This window comes from Odocoileus virginianus, chromosome 5 (assembly GCF_023699985.2).
Source record: "Odocoileus virginianus isolate 20LAN1187 ecotype Illinois chromosome 5, Ovbor_1.2, whole genome shotgun sequence".
Taxonomy (NCBI): domain Eukaryota; kingdom Metazoa; phylum Chordata; class Mammalia; order Artiodactyla; family Cervidae; genus Odocoileus; species Odocoileus virginianus.
The window spans coordinates 10,887,699-10,907,171 of NC_069678.1; the positions used below are offsets into that span (position 1 = coordinate 10,887,699).

General features: G+C 47.0%; 3 protein-coding genes across 12 annotated transcripts; 1 reads left to right on the plus strand and 2 right to left on the minus strand.

Annotated features, from left to right (window-relative positions):
- Positions 1-1,756: 1,756 nt before the first annotated feature.
- Positions 1,757-7,721, plus strand: CREB3L4 (cAMP responsive element binding protein 3 like 4). 10 transcript variants are annotated; one of them, XM_020890836.2, is made up of 10 exons: positions 1,772-2,309; positions 3,043-3,223; positions 3,453-3,699; positions 3,844-3,959; positions 5,921-6,013; positions 6,356-6,462; positions 6,580-6,648; positions 6,746-6,830; positions 7,022-7,118; positions 7,249-7,721. In XM_020890836.2, the coding sequence occupies exons 1-10, from the start codon at positions 2,248-2,250 to the stop codon at positions 7,440-7,442; spliced, it is 1,251 nt and encodes a 416-aa protein (XP_020746495.1). In that variant the 5' UTR covers positions 1,772-2,247; the 3' UTR covers positions 7,443-7,721. The 10 variants fall into 10 exon arrangements, with proteins under 10 accessions (XP_070323511.1, XP_070323507.1, XP_070323503.1 ...); XM_070467405.1 differs by having other exon boundaries at positions 1,767-2,309; positions 3,453-3,959; positions 5,918-6,013; XM_070467409.1 differs by lacking the exon at positions 7,249-7,721 and having other exon boundaries at positions 1,764-2,309; positions 5,918-6,013; positions 6,746-7,239.
- Positions 7,722-7,862: 141 nt separating this feature from the next.
- JTB (jumping translocation breakpoint) lies at positions 7,863-11,333 on the minus strand. The gene is made up of 5 exons (XM_020890843.2): positions 9,540-11,333; positions 9,346-9,383; positions 9,068-9,150; positions 8,547-8,626; positions 7,863-8,177 (listed from the first exon to the last, which is right to left on the minus strand). Exons 1-5 carry the CDS (start codon positions 9,620-9,622, stop codon positions 8,021-8,023), a joined length of 441 nt encoding a protein of 146 aa, XP_020746502.1. The 5' UTR covers positions 9,623-11,333; the 3' UTR covers positions 7,863-8,020.
- Positions 11,334-13,979: 2,646 nt separating this feature from the next.
- Positions 13,980-17,976, minus strand: RAB13 (RAB13, member RAS oncogene family). The gene is made up of 8 exons (XM_020890846.2): positions 17,711-17,976; positions 16,337-16,397; positions 15,558-15,618; positions 15,248-15,325; positions 15,053-15,142; positions 14,866-14,931; positions 14,714-14,767; positions 13,980-14,541 (listed from the first exon to the last, which is right to left on the minus strand). The coding sequence occupies exons 1-8, from the start codon at positions 17,832-17,834 to the stop codon at positions 14,464-14,466; spliced, it is 612 nt and encodes a 203-aa protein (XP_020746505.1). The 5' UTR covers positions 17,835-17,976; the 3' UTR covers positions 13,980-14,463.
- Positions 17,977-19,473: the final 1,497 nt, after the last annotated feature.

The following is a 19,473-nucleotide window of genomic DNA, read 5'->3' on the forward strand; positions in this document are numbered from 1 at the left end:
GTTCAGCTACTTACAAAGTATAAATGAAAAACGTTGCTTGCCGTATGAGTAAACAAAGGTTATTGAAGCCATCAAGCCACTACAGCTGCGTGGTGAGCCCAGAGGGAACTCAAAATGGAGAGGAATGGGCTGCCCGGCTGCGAAGCCGAGTCACTGTAGCCACATCCATAAAATAACCCCTGAGAGGACTCAGGATAGGAAAGAACAGGATAGTGGCCCCAGATAGCTAAGGTGCAAATCAAAGTAATAATTTCAATGAGTGCAAACTGTTAATGTCTTTCCATACATAGAAAAGTGCTAAATTCATTAACTTGAGATATCTGGTTTTCTTTAATTAATAGTAATCTTTTGATGTTCTGAATTCCTGGTCTTTGTTGCAAAAACTATGTATCCTGATTCCTCCCTTATCTTTTTGGAGTTGTCCCTCAGAGTTATCTGAGAGACTGCCTCCTGGGCCTGAAGGCCTCAGAAAGACCACCAAATAAAACATAATTCTGAGCTTTTAGATAGTGCAATTTTTTTAGTCAATGAGAGTAATCTTGAGAAAATCGCTTAACTTCCCTCTGCCAGCTGTTAATTGCTATGAGAATGATATGAGTAACATGAAAATGCCTGACCATATATCAGTTACTCAATAACGATTAGATCCTATTCTTCTCTTTACCTTCAACCTATTTAAGTTTTGACAGGAAGAATACCCATTTGAATTCTGAATCCACATCCCAAGTTTTTGTGCTTTATTTTTATTTGTTATGATTTAAAATTCTTTATTGGAATATAGTTGATTTACAATGTTGTGTTTGTCTCAGGTGTACAGCAAAAAAGTCAATTATACATATATCCACTCTTTTTTCGATTTTTTTCCCCATATAGGCCACTGCAGAGCATTGAGTAGATTTCCCTGTGCTATACAGAAGGTCCTGGTTAGTTATCTATTTTATTATTTATTTTTTGGCCATACCTTGAGACATGTGGGATCTTAGTTCCCTGTCCACAGAGCGAACCTGTGCCCTCTTCATTGGAAAGCAGAGTCTTAACTACTGGACCACTAGGGAAGTTCCAGTTATCTATTTTATACAGAGTAGTATGTATGTGTCAATCCCAATCTTCCAGTTTACGCCTCCCCCTCCCTTACGCCCTAGAAATGGTGAATTTGTTTTCTACATCCGTAACTCTATTTCTGTTTTGTAGATAAGTTCATTTGTACCTTTTTTTTAGATTCCATATGTAAGTGATATGATATTTGTATTTGACTTACTTCATTCAGTATGAAAACCTCAAAGTCCATCCACGTTCCTGCAAATGGCATTAATTTTCTTTTTTAGGGTTAAGTAATATTCCATTGTATGTATGTACCACATCTTCTTTATCCTTTCCTCTGTTGATGGGTATTTAGGTTGCTTTCATGTCCTGGCTGTAGTAAATACTGCTGCAATGAACATTTGGGTGCATGTATCTTTTTCAAATTATGGTTTTCTCCAGATATATGCCCCAAATTTGTGTGCTTTATTCACTGAACTATTCCTTATCTGAAGTACTATTGGGAAGCAGATGAAAATCATACCTAATCAGTATAGCTCCATTTAAAAAAAATTTTTTTTTGGCCGTGCCCAAATGCATGTTGGATTGTAGCTCCCCAACCAGGGAATGAACCTGAACTGCCTGCATTGGGAGCAAGAAGTCTCAACCCCTGGACTGCCAGGGAAGTCCCCATTATTTTATTCAAAGAGAATTCCTGGGTCATCAGTCTCTAGGTGAAGGCAAAATGTCCCGACTTTTGGTATTATTACACTTGTGTCATGTTATCTGTCTCCTCTTTGGTAAAATTGTAAATTACACAAATGCAGAACACATACTGCATACTATTACTGGTAACTATATGCAAAATATAAGTCAAACTCCCAAACCAAATCCAAGTATTTTAACCTTTTGCAGTTTTCTAGACCCTTGTCCCTCCATTAGTTAACCTGTGAGTGTGTACACGTAACTGCTGTTCTTTATCAATAGCATAATGCATGGATTATGGACTTGGACAACCCACAATTGCACGACTTTCCAAAGTCAAAGCGCTGTCTGGTTATTTACTCCCGGCCTAGAGCTTCGGAGTCATGTGGCAAGTGAAACCAAACCAAGCCTCTGCCCACATTCCCGGAACTTCCCCTCACCCCATCCCCTTCCCTACTGTAAGTTTTCTGGCTCTTACTCTCCTTCTCATGCAGCGGAACCAAATCCCTGCCAGACAAATAAATGCTCTGGCTGCACCCTGACAGCCAATTCCCACCAGTTACGGCGGAGCCTGCCTCCAGACGGTAATCCCTTGGGCTCAAGGCACAGCCCCTCTTTAGCTTCCAATCAGACTCAACCGGGGGAAGAGCGCCATGGAGTGGGGGAGGGGATGCCTCTGTCAGTCTTCAGTCTTCGGCAGTCCTATGGACACCTCTCCCGTTTTCAGCCCCACCGTAGTCTTCCCGTCTATAAAACTGACGGCTAGAGAACAGGCACCAAGCGTCCTGTGCTCTATTCACAACCATCTCTAGCCTTCTCTGAGGAGCCATCAAACCCTCAGGAAGATCTGCTGTCACTAGGAGAAACTGAGGCAGAAGGGGCCAGGCTGTCTTAAGTCCGGTTTGTGGACGCTCAGCCTCTAAACCCCTGCTCCAGATACTGCTCCTCTATCGTGGCTCTTGGCTGGGTACAACCCACTTCTGTAGTGTAAGGCTGGGGGCGGGGTTTGGCTAGGCAGGTCCAGGATGCAAGATCCTGGAAGAAAGAAAAGGTGTACTGTTTGGGGCCATCAACGAGCTAGGCTGGCTTGGCAGGGCTGAGCTCTTCGAAACAGGTAATACTCAGGGGGGTGCCTGTTGGTCTGGACCAGAGAGATAAGGCCAAAGGCGAGATGGCTGGGGTGACATTTGAGGGGGCTGCGCAGGGGAGAAAGGGGTATAATGGAAAAGGGAGAGGAGCTCAGAAACCGTGGGGTGGGGGAGAGGGGGAGCCCTCATTCTCCTTCTGCAACTGCCCCCCCCCCCCCATGCCTCCCAGCAGAACCATGGATTTCAGAACCCCTGACCTGTTGGACGTGTGCCTGGAACCTCCAGAAGATGTCTTCTCAACAGGATCTTTCCTGGAGCTGGGACTCCACGGTCCACCTTCAGAGGTTCCAGTGACTAGGCTACAGGAACAGGGGCTGCAAGGCTGGGAGTGCAGTGGGGGCCATGGCTGTGTGAGTGTGATGAATGGAAATGGCTATGGGTTGAGACAACTCTTGTGATAAGAAGTGCAAGAGGCTTCAGTTTCCACTTAGAAGTCTGAAGACAGAGCCCCTAAAATAGACATGAGCTGTAACTACCCTCATGTCCAAGGACAGAAGGGACTGAAACTGATCTGGTTTTGACATTAATAGGACTTCCAGAATTCTTCCCTATACACATTCACACCCTCTTCTACTGTAGGGTCTTCAAGAGAGTGAGCCTGAAGATTTCCTGAAACTTTTCATTGACCCCAATCAAGTCTACTGCTCAGAAGCATCTCCCGGCAGTGACAGTGGAATCTCTGAGGATCCTGGCCATCCAGACAGTCCCCCTGCCCCCAAGCCACCCAGTTCCCCTGCCCTCTATGAGGTTGTCTATGAGACAGGGACCCTGGAGAGGATGCAGGGGGAAGCCGGGCCTGCTGTAGGGCTCATCTCCATCCAACTAGGTCAGTGTTCTTTGTGGGGAAGGGACACTGGCCCTCCAGGTCCAGTCCTAACCCTGGAGTTAAGGGGGTTTCCCCAACCTATGCCACTACCCAGAGCCTGTGGCCATCCACATCCTTTCTCCCAACCACTTATGTCTCCCTCAGATCAGTGGAGCCCACCATTTATGGTGCCCGAGGCCTGTGTGGTCAGTGAGCTGCCTCCTGATGCTCACGTCCTGCCCACAGCAGCTATTGTAAACTCCGTGCCTCCTGCAGCCCTGGTGAGTCTTGGGGAGTCAACTGGACTCAGTACTCTCTGATACACAAAACTGGGGAAAAGCGGTTGAGGGAGGGGAAAACTGATGCTGAACACTGTCTTTGCCCCAGTTTTTGTGGCATTGGGCCTGAATGCCAGAGAGATGTGAGCAACTATAAGAGCAGGAATGGACAAGAGAGACAGAAGCCCTTGAGGTTAAGGGGGTAATGTTTCAGTTAAGGAGAGGGTGGGGTGAGGGAATCCAAGGATAGGGCTCGGGAGAAAGCCTGGTCCTGTGTGCATTGTCTGCTCAGTTAGGGCCATTGTCTCAGCCTTGAGTCAGGATGTGGAAATGGGATAGGCCACCTGAGAATCCAACTGGTTACTGGGCACAGGGTGTAGAAGCAAGTGCAATTAGTTTTTACTGGAACAACAGTTCAGCAGTCACCCACTGCCCATAGTTATAGCACAGGGGTGTGACACATCACATACCTTCCCAAGGGGAGCTGGGCTGGTTCCTCGCAGTGAGGATGAAGAGGGGGCCTTGCCCAGGTCACTGTTCCTCCCTTTATCTTGAAAAGAACTCTTGTGTGCAAAAGGCAGGGAGTAAGTTCTAGCCTCCCTGCAAATCTGTAATTGAAGCTGAGAACAGAAGCCAAGCCAAGCATCTTAGAATCTTGAGCTGAGGAATCTTAAAAAGCCTGAGGCATCTAAACTTGTGTGTGCATCAAAAACACTAGGGCATTTGTAATGGATTGCCAGGGAAGTCCTGGTTTGGTTTTATTTATTTTTGGTTGTGTTAGGTCTTCATTGCTGTGCAGGCTTTTCTCTAGTTGTGAGGAGTGAGGGCTACTCTCTAGTTGTGGTGAGCGGGTTTCTCATTGTGGTAGCTTCTCTTGTGGGACACAGGTTTGAGGGCATATGGGCTCTTCCCAGATCAGACACTGAACCCACGTCTCCTGCATTAGCAGGCAGATTCTTTACCACTGAGCTACCAGGGAAGCCCTGGTATTGTTCTTAAGATAAAATCTTCTAGGGGAATTCCCTGGCAATCCAGTGGTTAGGACTCAGGGCTTCCACTGCAGGCGGTATGGAATCGATCACTGGTTGGGAACTAAGAGGCTGCAAGCTACATGGCACAGCCAAGAAAATAATAAATAAATACCCTCTAGGCTTCATTTTCAGAGATTTTGATTAGGTGGTTTGGGAGGGACACCCCTCTAATATAGCACCAAACAGTATCAGAAGCAAGACAGGAACATCAGAAAAAGTCAGAGGTAGAGTGGTTTAGCTAAAAAAGTCAAAGATCATCAGAAGGCAAAAAGCAATTTCCTCTTGAGTCACAAAGTGAAGTATCAATCTTTCAAAAAGGAGTATTAGTTAGAAAAGTAAGCTACTCAGTTGATGGGCTCACATTAACCAGATAACATCTACCCTCCCCACATACTCTGTTCAGTCTGGTTGCCTCTGGGGCATTCTTTGAGAGGGAATAGAACTTCAGTCTAAGAAGTAGGGCTCAGACTCCAGGGGAGAATGAGCCAGCACCCCAGGAATCTCCTTGTGGCTGACAGTCAACAGTAATACTGCTGAACTGAAGTTAATGGCTGAAGATGAATCATCTGTCTGCCATAAGATTAAGCAGACTCTACCTTAGTGAGTTACTCCCCCTCCTCTCCAGATACTCCTAAGGTCTGCAGAAACGTGCATCAGAATAGGTCCTCTCTAGCCTGGTCAGACTGCCAAGGGCCTAAGTCTGTGGACAAAAAATACAACAAAACCGCCTCCTCTTTCCCTAGTCAGCCTCAGGGAGTCCCTGTGGCTGAACTGAGACTCTGTCTGAATTAAGGTCCCTGCCCCTCATTTCATTTAATGGTTTGTTATTCCTCAGAGCAAACAGGACACACTCCCCAGGAGGCATGCGAGGGCAACAGTCTTGAGGCTGGGATGACCCTCTCTCCATTCTCATCTTCTCTCACGCCCCAGCAGCTGCCCTGTCAGACCTTGTTCCTGACAGAAGAGGAGAAGCGGCTGCTGGGACAGGAAGGCGTTTCCCTACCCTCTCACCTGCCCCTCACCAAGGTAAGACGCTTCCCAAAGGGCATCCCAGCACTGCGGCCCTGTCAGGGCCTCTGAGGAGCCAGGAGAGCAGGACAAAGTGGAGGGGCTGGGGAGGCTGAGGGCCCAGGACTGACACACCCTGGGCCTCCAGGCAGAGGAGAGGGTTCTCAAGAGGGTCAGAAGGAAAAGCCGTGACAGGCAGTCAGCTCAGGACAGCCGGCGGCGTTTCCCTACCCTCTCACCTGCCCGTCACCAAGGTAACAGGCTTCCCCAAAGGGTATCCCAAATACTGCAGTCCTATCAGGGCCTCTGAGGAGCCGGGGAAGGCTGAGGGCCCAGGACTGACACACCCTGGGCCTCCAGGCAGAGGAGAGGGTTCTCAAGAAGGTCAGAAGGAAAATCCGTAACAAGCAGTCAGCTCAGGACAGCCGGCGGCGGAAAAAAGAGTACATTGATGGCCTAGAGAGCAGGTATGTTTGAATTCACATTTCTTTGCTTCACGCCTGGGCCCCTGTCTTTACCAAGGCTGGTGAGGTCAGGCATGCACATGATTACCAAGCCTTATCCTACCTTTCCGCCCTCCCTAGGGTGGCTGCCTGTGCTGCACAGAACCAGGAACTACAGAAAAAAGTCCAGGAGCTAGAGAGGCACAACATGTGAGTGAAAACAGTCTGCGTGCTGGGGGAAGTGTGCTGCTCACATTCTTGGGCCCTGGTTCCCAAGAGATCTAACTCTTCATTCCTTGTTTCCCAGCTCCCTGGTGACTCAGCTCCGCCAGCTGCAGATGCTTATTGTTCAAACCTCCAACAAAGCTGCCCAGACTAGCACTTGTGTTCTGGTACCACTGATCTATTTCCCATCTCCCCCCTCACCTCCTCCACCTTCTGCCACTTTTCCATCCCTATGCTTACTTCCTGGCCAGACTTATTGTCCCATCTTTGATGACCCCAACTGCCCCCTACTCACTCTGCCCTCTGCTCCCTTCCTTGATGGTCCCCGCAGCCCAAGTGTCCTCTTGCTTCTTCCCAGATCCTTCTTTTTTCCTTGGCTCTCATCATCTTGCCCAGCTTCAGCCCCTTTCAGGGCCTGCCAGAAGCCAGGCCTGAGGATTACCAGCCTCATGGAGGTGAGAGGCAAGGGCAAGAAGGAACTGTTTTCTGGGTAGTGAAGAAGTGGGAAGGAGGCCCTGTCCTCTCTAGGATCCCTGACCAAGGGAGGGAGCATTATTCTACTCCCCTTTTTCCTTCACTCCGCAGTGATTTCCAGAAACATCCTTACTCACTGGGACATGACAGAGAATCCTGAATACGCAGTGGTAGAGTCCAGACTGGAGGGGCCACCTGGGGCCAAAGGTGCAAACAGCTCAACAAGGACACTGCTGGAGAAGGTGGCAGGGAGGGCAGGCCCCAGCAGGCACATCAGAGCTGTGTTGCATGCAGATGAAATGTGAGCTCTAACACTTCCTGGCTCACTTCCCAATCACAATAAGGAATCCAGGGCTCTGCTACTGCTCTGCTTCCTCCTGGGGTTCCCACTCAGGGCTCTCTGGCCTCGGGGGTCCGAATCCCATAGGGATGCCCTTGATGTCTGTACCCCATGGCTTAGTTGGTCTATGTCACGGGGAAGCTCAAATACTTTCATCATGTATCTGTGATTTTATTTCTTTGAGGACAGGGTTAAAGGGAAACTGATGTTTTGGCTAAGAAATAAACTTTTTTTGGTAAAACTATATGCTGACAGTTTTAAGTAAGTAGTGGAAGAGGAGGAAGATAGGTACCTGTTAAACTGGGGCCTAAAATCACTACCCCCTTTCCCTCTCTGTCCCCCCATGATTTCCTGCCCCAAACCAAATTATAGATAGGGAAGGAAATGATTTTACTCTTTTTATTCTGCTCATTAATTATTTAGATGGAGGAGTGAAAGGGGGTGCTACCGCAAGGTTCCAGAGAACCAGGGGCGCAAGTCAGTTTATTCTACCTTCTGTTTGAGGCAGGGTTTCTAAGACCCAGGTGAAAGGAGAGAAAGTAGCTATATGGACTCAATTTGCTTCCGGACCTTTTCCAAAGCCTTTCTGTCCAGTTGTCGCTGACGAACGATGACAAGGCAAGCAAAGACCAAGGCCAGACCTATGACAGTCCCTTCAAATTTCCAGAATAAGCGTTGTTCCATCAGAGCTGAGCGGCAGCTGAGGGCGAGAAGAAACAGTTATCCCCAGAAAACATCAGAGCGCCTCCACTCTGCTTTTTCCTAATGAAGGTGTCTCCATGGCAAAGAGAGGAAGCCAAAGTCAGCCTTCTAATGTGTTTACAGTATATTAATCCCCCTAAAATATTTAATTTTTAGTGAGATAAACAGAGCTGGTACTAATCAATTTTACTGATAAGAAAACATGGGAGTAGAGCTGGGACTTGGGTTCAAGTAATTTGGCTCCAAATCCCCTCCCCTTTCCAATATGCCATGCTACCTCCAGAGGAAAAGGAAGAGGCAGGAGTATTTACCTAAAGTCATAGGAGGAAGTGATCTAGGAGGATTCAAGAAGAGAAACAGCACTTACCTTTTGAACTCACTCCTCTGAGATGAGCTGCATGTTATTTTCTCCACATATCCTGTGGAACCACACTCAGGGGTGGTTTTCTGCCCGGAGGAAAGCATCGCAGCACATGTTAGGAAGGGGCAGCAGGAGAAGCAGGGCACCGTGAGCGGGTGTGCAAGTGCTATGGCTCGGGGCTGGTAGGCAACAGAGAACGGAGGAGTTCTCCTGGGTGGTGACAGGGTGGTGTTTACATGACCAGGAGTGTGTGTCAGTAAGAACCCTTCAGGCTCAACAGCCTAGGAGAGGCAAGGGCAGGTTCTGGAGCCTACTACATTAAAATTGAGCAGACCACGGTTATGAACACTGCCATTAACTTCGAAAGAAACAGGCACAATTTCAGGAGGAAGACAAGTTCAGATTTGGACTTACACTGAGACTTCAAGGAAAGAGATGAAAAGACAACGCAAAGGCACACCTTAGACAATCACATCATCCCAGTCTGATTCAATGTGAGAAAAAAGGGAGAGAAAACAGGTACTCACAGCCTGGAAATTAGAGCATGGAGCACACTCTTCTGCCACCACAAACTCTTCCACCAGCCAGCACGGCAAATTTGAGGTGCTCACTAGAGAGAAAGAGAAATGCAAGCCTCAGACTTCCTTCCGAAAATATTTCTCCCCTAAATTCTGCCCATCAACTTCCCAGCACAGTTGAATGCCCTCGTCCCACGTAGTACCGCCCTTTCCCACCTCATCTCTTGGAATACAGGAGGATGTCAAAACAAAATTATAGGAGAGACGAGTTCCAGACCATCACCCACCTGACAGCTTCTCTTCCCGCACGGGAGCCTCTGCTTGGCTGCAGCGGAGGGGGGAAGGGGCAAGAGTCAGAAGCCAAGAAACAGGGAACCCCGCCCCCTCACCTCCGCGGTCCTGGGACAAGCGGAACGGGGACGATACAATGCGATACAATCCTCTCATCCCCTCCTTTTCCCTGCCCTCAGCCCCTCCTTACCAGAGCCTTAAAGTGAAAGCGCAGAGCAACCAGCAGAGGTGGTGGCCCTGGGGGAGGCCACGCCTCCCCGCGCCCGCAGGCATGGAGTGCTGTGTCGCACCTATCGGGACAGAGGGACCTGCCTCACTGGCCTCGTGCCTCGGTCGGAACGCAGAGTCCGCGCTTACACGGCAGTCCTCCGAAGGGTTCCAACTCAGGGCTGCGAAATGCTGGAGTTGCCTATCAGATTAAAGGCTCTGTCAGTACGCCCCCATGGCCACGGCGAGAAAAGGCAACACGCATTTGTTGGGTAGGACCGTGAGCTTCCTTCTTCGATACGGTCCTGGCGAAAGGCCGAGGAGGCGTACGGCCCTAGCATTCCCTCTGCTCCGCTTCCGCTCCCGGTGCGGCCATGTTGCGCGCGGAGGCTCCTGGGCGCGGGCCCGTTCCCAGAGCTAGGCCAGTGATGGGAGGTGGAGGTCCGCTGCTGGCTTGATGGGCCTCGTAGTCTTCCGCCCGCTGCTCCCTGGGAGTTGGATCTCCCTGCACTCGTGCGGCGCGTTGCGACCCTTTGGCTTGGCCCACCGTTGCATTCTGGTCTTGGTAGTTTTTTTGCGGGAACGGAGAAAATGGCGGCTGTCAGACTTTCGTGCGTTGCTGTAGCTTCCTGGGCTGTCACCTGTTTGCCCCTGTGGGCAACGGCGAGACATGAAAAGGAACGATACTTCGCCCTCTCAGGACTTTCCTCTCTCCTTAAAACCCGAGGACTCACAATTAAGCATCCGATTTTCTGACTCTCCTCCCCATTCCCATTTTGAGCGATGATCAAGGGGAGAAGCTGGGTTGGCGTTCCAGAGATGAAGGCAAAACTGTTACTTTCTCCTCCCTCAAGGGGCAGCAATATCCGAAACTTTGTGAATGTGAAGGCTTCCCCTGTCTCTGGGCTCCCACTCAGTTCTACTCGGATGGGACCTTGTTGTTGTTGTTTAGTCGCTAAGTCGTATCCGACTCTTTGCGACCACATGTAGCCCACCAGGCTACATGTCCATGGGACTGAAAGACGCAAAGGAAATATTCATTAAAATACTTTGTTCTCTTCTATTGCCTCACATTTCTATCATACTTTGAATTTAAGGTTTAGCTCATTTCGATTCTCTTCTGTAATCCTGAGGAGTCAGTTGGTATTGTCCCTGTTTAATGAATAAGCTCAGTCTGTTACTTGTCCAAGATCATACAGCTAGTAGGAGAGCTGAGACCTAAGCCCAGACTTTTAACTCCCAGACCACAGATTTGTGCCTGTTTTCCATCCCGGTGAAGTCAAACCTTGGCAAAATGTGGGTCGGGAAGAATCCCTGGGTCAGGAAGTTCCCCTGGAGAAGGAAATGGCAACCTATGCCAATGTTCTTGCTTGAAGAATTCCATGGACAGAGAAGGCTGGTGGGCTACAGTCCATGGGGTCACAAAGAGTCAGACATGACTGTGCAACTAACACTTTCAAGTAAATCTAGGCCCTATTAATAATCTGTATCTTGCCTCTCAAGATCAAAGAAATTATTCCCATACTTTTTCCTTGTTAATTCTGCTCCAAACTCTCCTCCCTCAAGAAGTCTTTCTAGCCTAAAGGCCACAGTTACTCTCCCCCACAGCCATAAGGGCTAGAGCACTTTTGGAAATTAACATTATGTGTGATGTGGACTCTTATGATGGTCCAATGAATAAGAATCCACCTGCCAATGCAGGGGACATGGGTTCAATCCCTGATCCTGGAAGATCCACATGCCTCAGGGCAACTAATCCCGTGAGCCACAACTACCAAGACCACACTGCAACTACTGAAGCCCAAGCGCTCTAAAGCCTGCATGCTGCAACTGCTGAATCTGTGGGCCTGGACCCTGTGCTCCTCCACAAGAGAAACCACCTCAATGAGAAGCCTGTGCTCCACAACGAAGAGTAGCCTCCATCTGCCACAACTAGAGAAAGCCTGCGCACAACAACGAAGACAGCACAGCCAAAAATACCAACAGTATATCTGGTGCTATGTCCCGTAAATTCTGTCTTCCCGTCAGACTGAAATCTGACTGCTTACGGACAAGAACTAACAGACTGGAAAGTTCATTGGGTGGGAGATGAGAAACCAACAGCCTGGTGAGGGCTGAGTTTTAATTTTGCTGGTAACTGTTAATTTGTCCCTTTAGGTTACTGTTTGTCTGTGTATTATTTGTCAATAGTTGTATGTAATAGAAAGTAGGGGATGGGGTTTTTTCCCCTCAGTATCTTTTAGCTATGGTAAGTTTTGGTCAAAACATAGTATTCTGTTACTCCTTACTCAGTCCCACTAGTTGTACCAAGCAACTGAATAGGGTTCCCTATGCTGAAACTGGATTTTAAAATATCCACTCTGGGGTATGACAAAGAGGCCAGTCAGTCTTCTTCCCGGGACTCACAAAATGCAAGTCTTTTCTCATCTCTTGAGTGAATTAAACTAGCTGGGCTCCAGTACAGAATTCAAACATAAGCCACAGATAATAAGGATTATTACCCCATTGAAGCTTAGATACTTTCATGTACCAAATAATTTTCTGAGTCCTTCTCTTGGCACTGTCATACTTTTTTTTTCTGAGTCTTGTCTTTTACCAGCAGAAACAGCAGCACACAAAAAGACTTTGCTGATGACTCCAGGGTTGTGCTATCCACTTCTACACTGTAGGCTTGGGGATGTTTTAAATGCCTTGAACATCGATCATATCTTTGAGTAAAACTTATAGTGATACTTTTGTCTAAACCAAATCTGACATTTTCATCATCTTGGTAAAAGATCAAGTCTGTGAGATAATTTTGCTGTTTAAAAAAATACTGTGAATTCATTGCAGCACTATTTACAATAGCTAGAACATGGAAGCAACCTAGATGTCCATGGACAGATGAATGGATAAAGAAGCTGTGGTACATATATACAATGGAATATTACTTAGTCATAAAAGGAACACTTTTGAGTCAGTTCTATGAGGTGGATGAACCTAGAGCCTATTGTACAGAGTGAAGTAAGTCAGAAAGATAAAAATACCATATACTAACACATATATATGGAATCTAGAAAGACGGTACTGATGAAATTATTTGCAGGGCAGCAATAGACACAGACATAGGAAACAGACATATAGACACAGTGGGGTGGGGGCGGGGGGTAGTACAGGGAGGAAGGTAGGAAAGAGAGGGTGGGATATATGGAGAGAGTAACATGGAAACTTACATTACCATATGTAAAATAGACAGCCAACGGGAATTTGCTGTATGGCTCAGGGATCTCAGACTGGGGCTCTGTAACAACCTAGAGGGGTGGGATGGGGAGGGAGATGGGAGGGTGGTTCAAGAGGGAGGGGACACATGTATACCTATGGCTGATTCATGCTGATGTTTGGCAGAAACCAACACAATTCTGTAAAGCAATTATCCTTCAATTAAAAAATTAATTAAAAAATAAAATAAAAAATTAATTTAAATTTTAAAAAGAAACTGCAAGTTTACTAATCAAACAGATGCAAATCAAAACATGTCTTTTCTTTTTCAAAGATTTAAAATATTTTAAAAAATGGTGCTGGCAAGAGCATATTTATATAATGTTGGTATAAGCATAAATTTATGGAGCATATTTAGGGGACTATAGAAATACTAATTCTACAAAACCATCTAATTATAAAATCTATTTGTTCAATTTTTTTTCTGAACAAGCATTTGTACAGTGCAAATGCTATTTAGAAGACAATATTTCTTAAAAATATTGGAAACTAAAAAAAATACTGTGAAGAACAAATAGGGTCTATGTATACTTAAGGGAACTCAAGCCTCAGTTTTTTGTTCATGTCAGTAGTTTTGCTTCTTTGTTATTCAGTCGTTAGAGGCTGTTTGTGTTAAATTTTACTTGTCCCTCTTCCTTTAAGTACCACCCAGAGGTTATTTTAACTTGACCACTGTGCTTGGCACAGAGTAGATGCTCAATAAATATTTATGACTAAATGAATCCTTTTTCTGTCTCATTTTCTTCTCCTATCAGAGCAGGTAATAATGCTTACCACTTACTTAAAGGGATTTTTGGCAGAATCAAAGATGCTTGCAGAAATCACTGAATAAAAAAATACTGGTTCTCCTGTTTCTCTGAGGCTCGGGCTATCACTCTCCTGGGGAGGCCCAGGAAAGAGTCCTTGTCTTAGAATTTCCTGGACAAGACTCTGCCTGCCAGGGTCCTCTAAATCCCATATTGGAAAGAGGATGTACAGACTTTCAGAGAATCTCTGCTCCTTGTCTTCCTCATCAATTAAACAGCTGGGAAGGTCTGAGACCTACAGACTAGGTAGCACAGGAACCCAGCCAGGTTCAGGCAGATGAACCAGCTCAGAGAGACAAGAATTAGGTTTACGAGTAGAGTGATTCTGACAATGACAAGAGTTACCCAGACCAGGAACATTTGTGCAAATGGTGGCCTTTAATACTGAGAAAGACCATGCAGAGTGACAGCATAGGACCAAACCTTCAGAGGGTGGTACTGAGCCAGCCTCTCTCAGGACCCTAAAGCTTGATCCCATAACAGAATAAATCAACTATTTATTTACATTTATATTTGCCCTGGAAACCCAGAGGTCTGAGGCCTAGGACCATCCATCTTCCTTTCCTCCTCCCTCTCTTCCTACTTCCTTCTCACCTTCTTCCACTTTCCCAATTCTTTTCCTTTTTCTTGCTTCTCCTTCCTGCTCTATCCTGCTTCCTTTCTTTTCCTCTTTCCTTCTCTCTCCTTCTTTTTTTTCTTCTCCATATTCTCCCCATTCTTCTACCATCTACCCATCTCTACCCCTCCAAGCCCCATTTGCTATTTCTCCCCTGCCCAGCCCCTCAGCCCTGCCTTCCTCAGATTCAGTCTCCAGGCTTAGGGTGGAGAGGCAGAAAGGAGTCGTCAGCCCAAGGAGCACTTGTTGGTATTCTTCTTGTCACAAGTTTTCAGGTCAGTGCTGGGGGGCTTGTTGTTGTTTTTCTAGAGGGAGAAGGTACAGGGCTCAGGGTGAGAATGGCTAGCTGGGGCCATTAACTAAAGGAGATCCACCCTCACAGGCAGTATTAGCATTGTTCCCCTCATCAGTTTTTACCCCCACCACACATGCACTCTCACACACCCAGCTGTACTTAGCCCAGCACAACCAACTCACCAATCTCCGGCCTCCTGACTTGAGTAAGATGTCCCGTGCCAGGGAACAGAAAGCCTAATAGGGAAAGGTGAGATTGGTCAGGATAGGTTGAAGGGGAGCTTATGTCTGTCTTCCAGGGCTCTTTGGGGGGTGAAGGATGGGGTGTGTCTCACCTCGTCTACATTCATACTGGATTTAGCACTTGTCTCAAAAAATCGGATTCCATGCTCCCGAGCCAACTGCATGGGAAGAAGTGGTAAGAAGAGAGTTGGACAAAGGGCAGCGGCCAAGTCCTCTGCGATCTAGCCTTACCTGGGCCCTCCTGGCCCAGTTCTGGAACATTGCCCAACCAGCTCTTACCTTATCAGCCTGCTCCTTCTGCACCTTCCTCTTGGCCTCCATGTCACACTTGTTCCCCAGTAAGAGGCGCTCTACCCCAGCCGAGGCATTCTGGGAACAAAGATAAGAGTAGAAGCTGGGTCCTGCTCATTTTCATAGGCTCCTTCATCCTCCAGGTTCTACCCAATTCCCCCACCTCTCTGGAACTGTCCTCACCTCTTTGATGCTCTTCATCCAGTTCTGAATATTCTCGAAGGATTTCTCATCTGTGATATCATATACTAGGATAATGCCCTGGGGAATGGCAGAGTTCACAATGGAGCCTTGTACCATATGCCCCTCTTCAGGCTTCCCCCTGCCCTCTAAATGACCTTGTAAATTCTATCCACAAGATTAATCACCAGGCCACATGGGGCCCTCTGCAACCCACACTGTGCCCCTCCCCATTTTTCTCTGCCCCAACTCCTGTCCCTCTGTAGTCGTACATTCTATTGCATCATCCCTTGTCCAGAAATATGCTTCATACCATGGCTCCACGGTAATAGGCAGTAGTTATTGTCTTGAATCGCTCTTGGCCAGCTGTGTCCCTGAAGGGGTAGAATATTTCATGGGGTGAGATAGAGGGAAGAGGTCTCCAAAGAGAGAATTCCACTCCCATCCCCTAAGAATTTAGCTTTTGCAACAAGGAATGTTGAACAGAATCAGGAAAACGATAAAGGGAAAAAGGGATAAGAGACTGTTGGGCTGATATCGAGCAAAGGTAACGGCTGAAGAGACAGATCTGTTTTATTGTTTACTCTGTGCCAAGCACTGTGTAGACGTCATTTTATTTATGTCATTTTACCTAATCTTCACTCTATCCTTGTGAGACATACTTTACTGCCTCTATTTTACAAATGAGGAAACATTTAGAGAGGAGAAATAACTAATGAAGGTCATTCTGTAACAGAACAGGATTGAACCACAGTCTCCTCTTGTCTATTGTATCATAATGCCTCCATTAAGCCTCTTACCACTTGACACCCTCAGGGTCTCCAGTTTCCTCAGGAGAGTCAGGTCAAATCTCTCCTCTTGGCTTTATGGGCCCTCCACTGGATAGAGTCAAGTTTTAATTTTGCTACTTGCTATTTAACTGTTGAGAGCTTGTTTCCACATTATAGCTCAACAGACAGTTGAGCTAACTAGACAGTTGCCAAGTTCAGAGGAGTCTCTGGGTCCAGGACAGGCAACAGAATTACAAAAAAGTTGAAAATAGTTGAGTGAGCAGGAAGAGAGATTTTTTGAAGTCCTGGGGGATTCACTCACCAGACTTGCAGTTTGATCTTTTTCCCCTCTATATCCACAGTGCGAATCTTGAAATCAATTCCTAGGGGTGGAGAGGGTACACTGAAATAAAGACATGTATGTATGTGTACGTGCAAGTGTGTGGTGAGAGGGACAGGAATGGAGCAGTGCAGAAATTCTGCAGGGAAGGCACTTGGGAAGCAGTCTTGCAGGAAGTATAAAACTACGGGGATTTTCTCAAAGCTGTATTTGTGCAGCAAGCGTATTGTTTTTACTTAGCTCTTACAGACTTTGTGGGAAAGAAGATGATGAAAACTCTGCAAGGAGGCTGAAGGCCTTTACGGCACCTCTTGGGTCCACTCAGCCATGACAGCTGACAACTCTCTCAATTCAGTCTCCCCCAAAATATTACTTTCTCATTTCTTCTCTCTTCTGTTTTCTTAGAACCCTCTACCCTCCATTATCCCATGTAGCCTCCTGACCCTACAGGGTGAAGAGCAAGGAAAAAGGAAACTGATACCAGTCCATGTGAATTAATAGTATGCCAGGCTTGGAAACAAGAAAATTTGAGTCTAAACAAGATTCCCCTGAGACTGAAATATGGGAGAGGGATATTTTCCCCTCCACTTTCTAACCAGAATTGTCTTGAGACTCTCCTGGTCTTACTACCCAGGCCAGAGGAGGTTAAGAATGATGAGGGGGAGGAGAGGAGACAATGTTCTTAGTGGAAACTTGTGTACCTCCCCCAAACCAGTGAAGAGCTCCAGGGAGGAGGCTGAGTCACCAGGCTGACTCAGAGACCCCGAAAGTCCCCTCAGTCCCACCTTCCTTACCAGGCTGACTGCATATTCATGATCCCAGTCCTTGGGCCACTCTCTAGTACACCCAGCCCCTCTGTGCCACCCTCCCCAACCACCTAATAAGTTGAGGGGCAGAGAGACTGGAAAGTAGATGGTAAGGTGGGAATGCAGTGGGAGAGTTTGTAACTCAGTTGGGACAGAAAGAGGCTGGCAAAATTGGGAGACAGATGATCAGGGAAAAGGGGATACAGGAAATGTGGAGAACGGATCAAGAGTTCTAGATGGATGAGGGTGGGGGAAGAGGAGCTGAGAGGGAAACAGACATGGGTTCATGTGGATTTGTGGAGACAAGGGAGACAGGTGGTACCAAGAAAATAAGGGGCTGGCACAGGCACAACTGAGGAGTAATCTGGAGGTCTCAGAGAGGTTAGAGGTTTGGGTACCATCCTGAGATATATAAGGGGGATGGGTCTGAGAGAGAGTTGAGGGACTGGAGTCCAGAAGCCTGACTCTAAAGCAGGCCACTAGTAATCCAAGAGTCTAGGAATGAGGGTATAGGGTAGTTGAGGATCCAGGGTATGGCCAGTGGGCTCACCGATGGTGGAGATGTAAGTGTTGTTGAAGTTGTCCTCTGCAAAGCGAATGATCAGACAAGTCTTGCCCACCCCTGAGTCCCCGATCAGCAGCAACTTGAAGAGGTGGTCGTAGGCTTTGGCCATGGCGGACACTGGGGGTGCCGGGAGAGGGGTAGGGAAGCGGAGGGCACCGGTAGGCGGGACTGGAGGGTTGGCAAAGGGAGCGGGCCGGAGCCCTGGCCAGGAAGTTTTCCTCCCTCTCCGCCCAGGCTCTGGGAAAGAGGAGAGGCGGCACTCCTCCGGGCCCCACCCCGTGCCCGCCCATCTCTTTCTGCTGGCCTCCTCGGCCAGCCCAGCCTCCTGCTCTCTGGGCTTTCCCTTCCCAGCCAATGCTGGCCTGTCTCCCTAACCATTTTGCAGTTTTTTGCTTACTCTCATCCCCTCTTTTGACTTCGCTCTTCCAGTCAGAAGTCAGAGAGGCTGGGGTGAAGTGGAGATTTAATCACAATGACCAGGGGAAGAGGAGTTTTAGAGAAATTCGGGGAAAAGGAAAGTTTGGGGGAATAAGGGTGAAGGCCAGGATAACACAGGAGTTGGCAAAAATTGGGGACTGATTTTTGAAAGGGGCACTCGAGAAAAATAGAATACTTCTGGGGCAGTTCTAGAATTCTGGTGGTACTGTTCCAAGCCCTTAGTTTTAGAATTCCAACTCCTTTTGAAAAAAGCGGGATGGCTGGAGTTGGTGGCTATTTGTTGAGTCAGTCTGCCCCCTGCTGGAACAGAGTGTAAATTAAAATTAATTATACTATACAATCAGCTCCAAAATTAATTATACTATAGAAACACACTCCCTCTCCGTCTCCAAGCCCTAACCCTAACCCTAACCCTAGATACATTCTGGAGCTTCACCTTGAACCATATTCCTTCTGGGAACCTGTGTATGAATTCTCTGACAGACCAGCTCAGGAAGATAGAGATTGAGACTACAAATGTCTGGTGTCATTCTCTTGATGAGATGTGGATCTTTTAACACAGTCCGGACGCAGTACTCCTAACACACTAATGAACAGACTGTGAATGTGTAGCCTTGGCAACCAGAAAGCTGAAATATGGAGAACATGGCTACACAAAACCAACTTTATCTTTGCTTTGAAAAAAATATTCAAAATATTTGCTTTTCTAATAGCAGGTCAGTAGAATAGTCCTTCTATAAACATAGTGTACTGGTTATGAAAAGGTATCTTTGGTCACTTCAGTTATCCTTGTCATAATATGTGCCAGTGTTTGTCCCTCTCAAACACAACTTATTCAATCCTCTTTTATCCTTTATCTCACCACCCATTATGTCTTCAAGTTGTATTACAAAACCTGAGTATTCGCTACTTCTCCCTGCTGGTCAAACCATCTCTCACTAGTGCTTTAAATTATTCAGTTTTCATGGATTTGTCTGATAAAAACCTATTGGTTCTTTTTCATTTCATCTTATTTTGTCTGAATCTGGACTTTTCATCCCAGCAACAGACTATTCTTTTTCACCTCTCTAAATTGCTGTTGTTTAGTTGCTAAGTTGTGTCTGATTTTTTTTTTCCATGTCTGACTCTTGCGACCCCATGGACTGTAGCCCGACAGGCTCCTCTGTCCATGGGATTTTCCAGGCAATAATGGGAAGAGTGGGTTGCCATTTCCTTCTCCAGGGGATCTTCCTGACTCAGGGATTGAACCGATGTCACTTACGCTGTTGGATACCTGCTTTCACTGGAACCTCATCTCCACAGTACTCTCC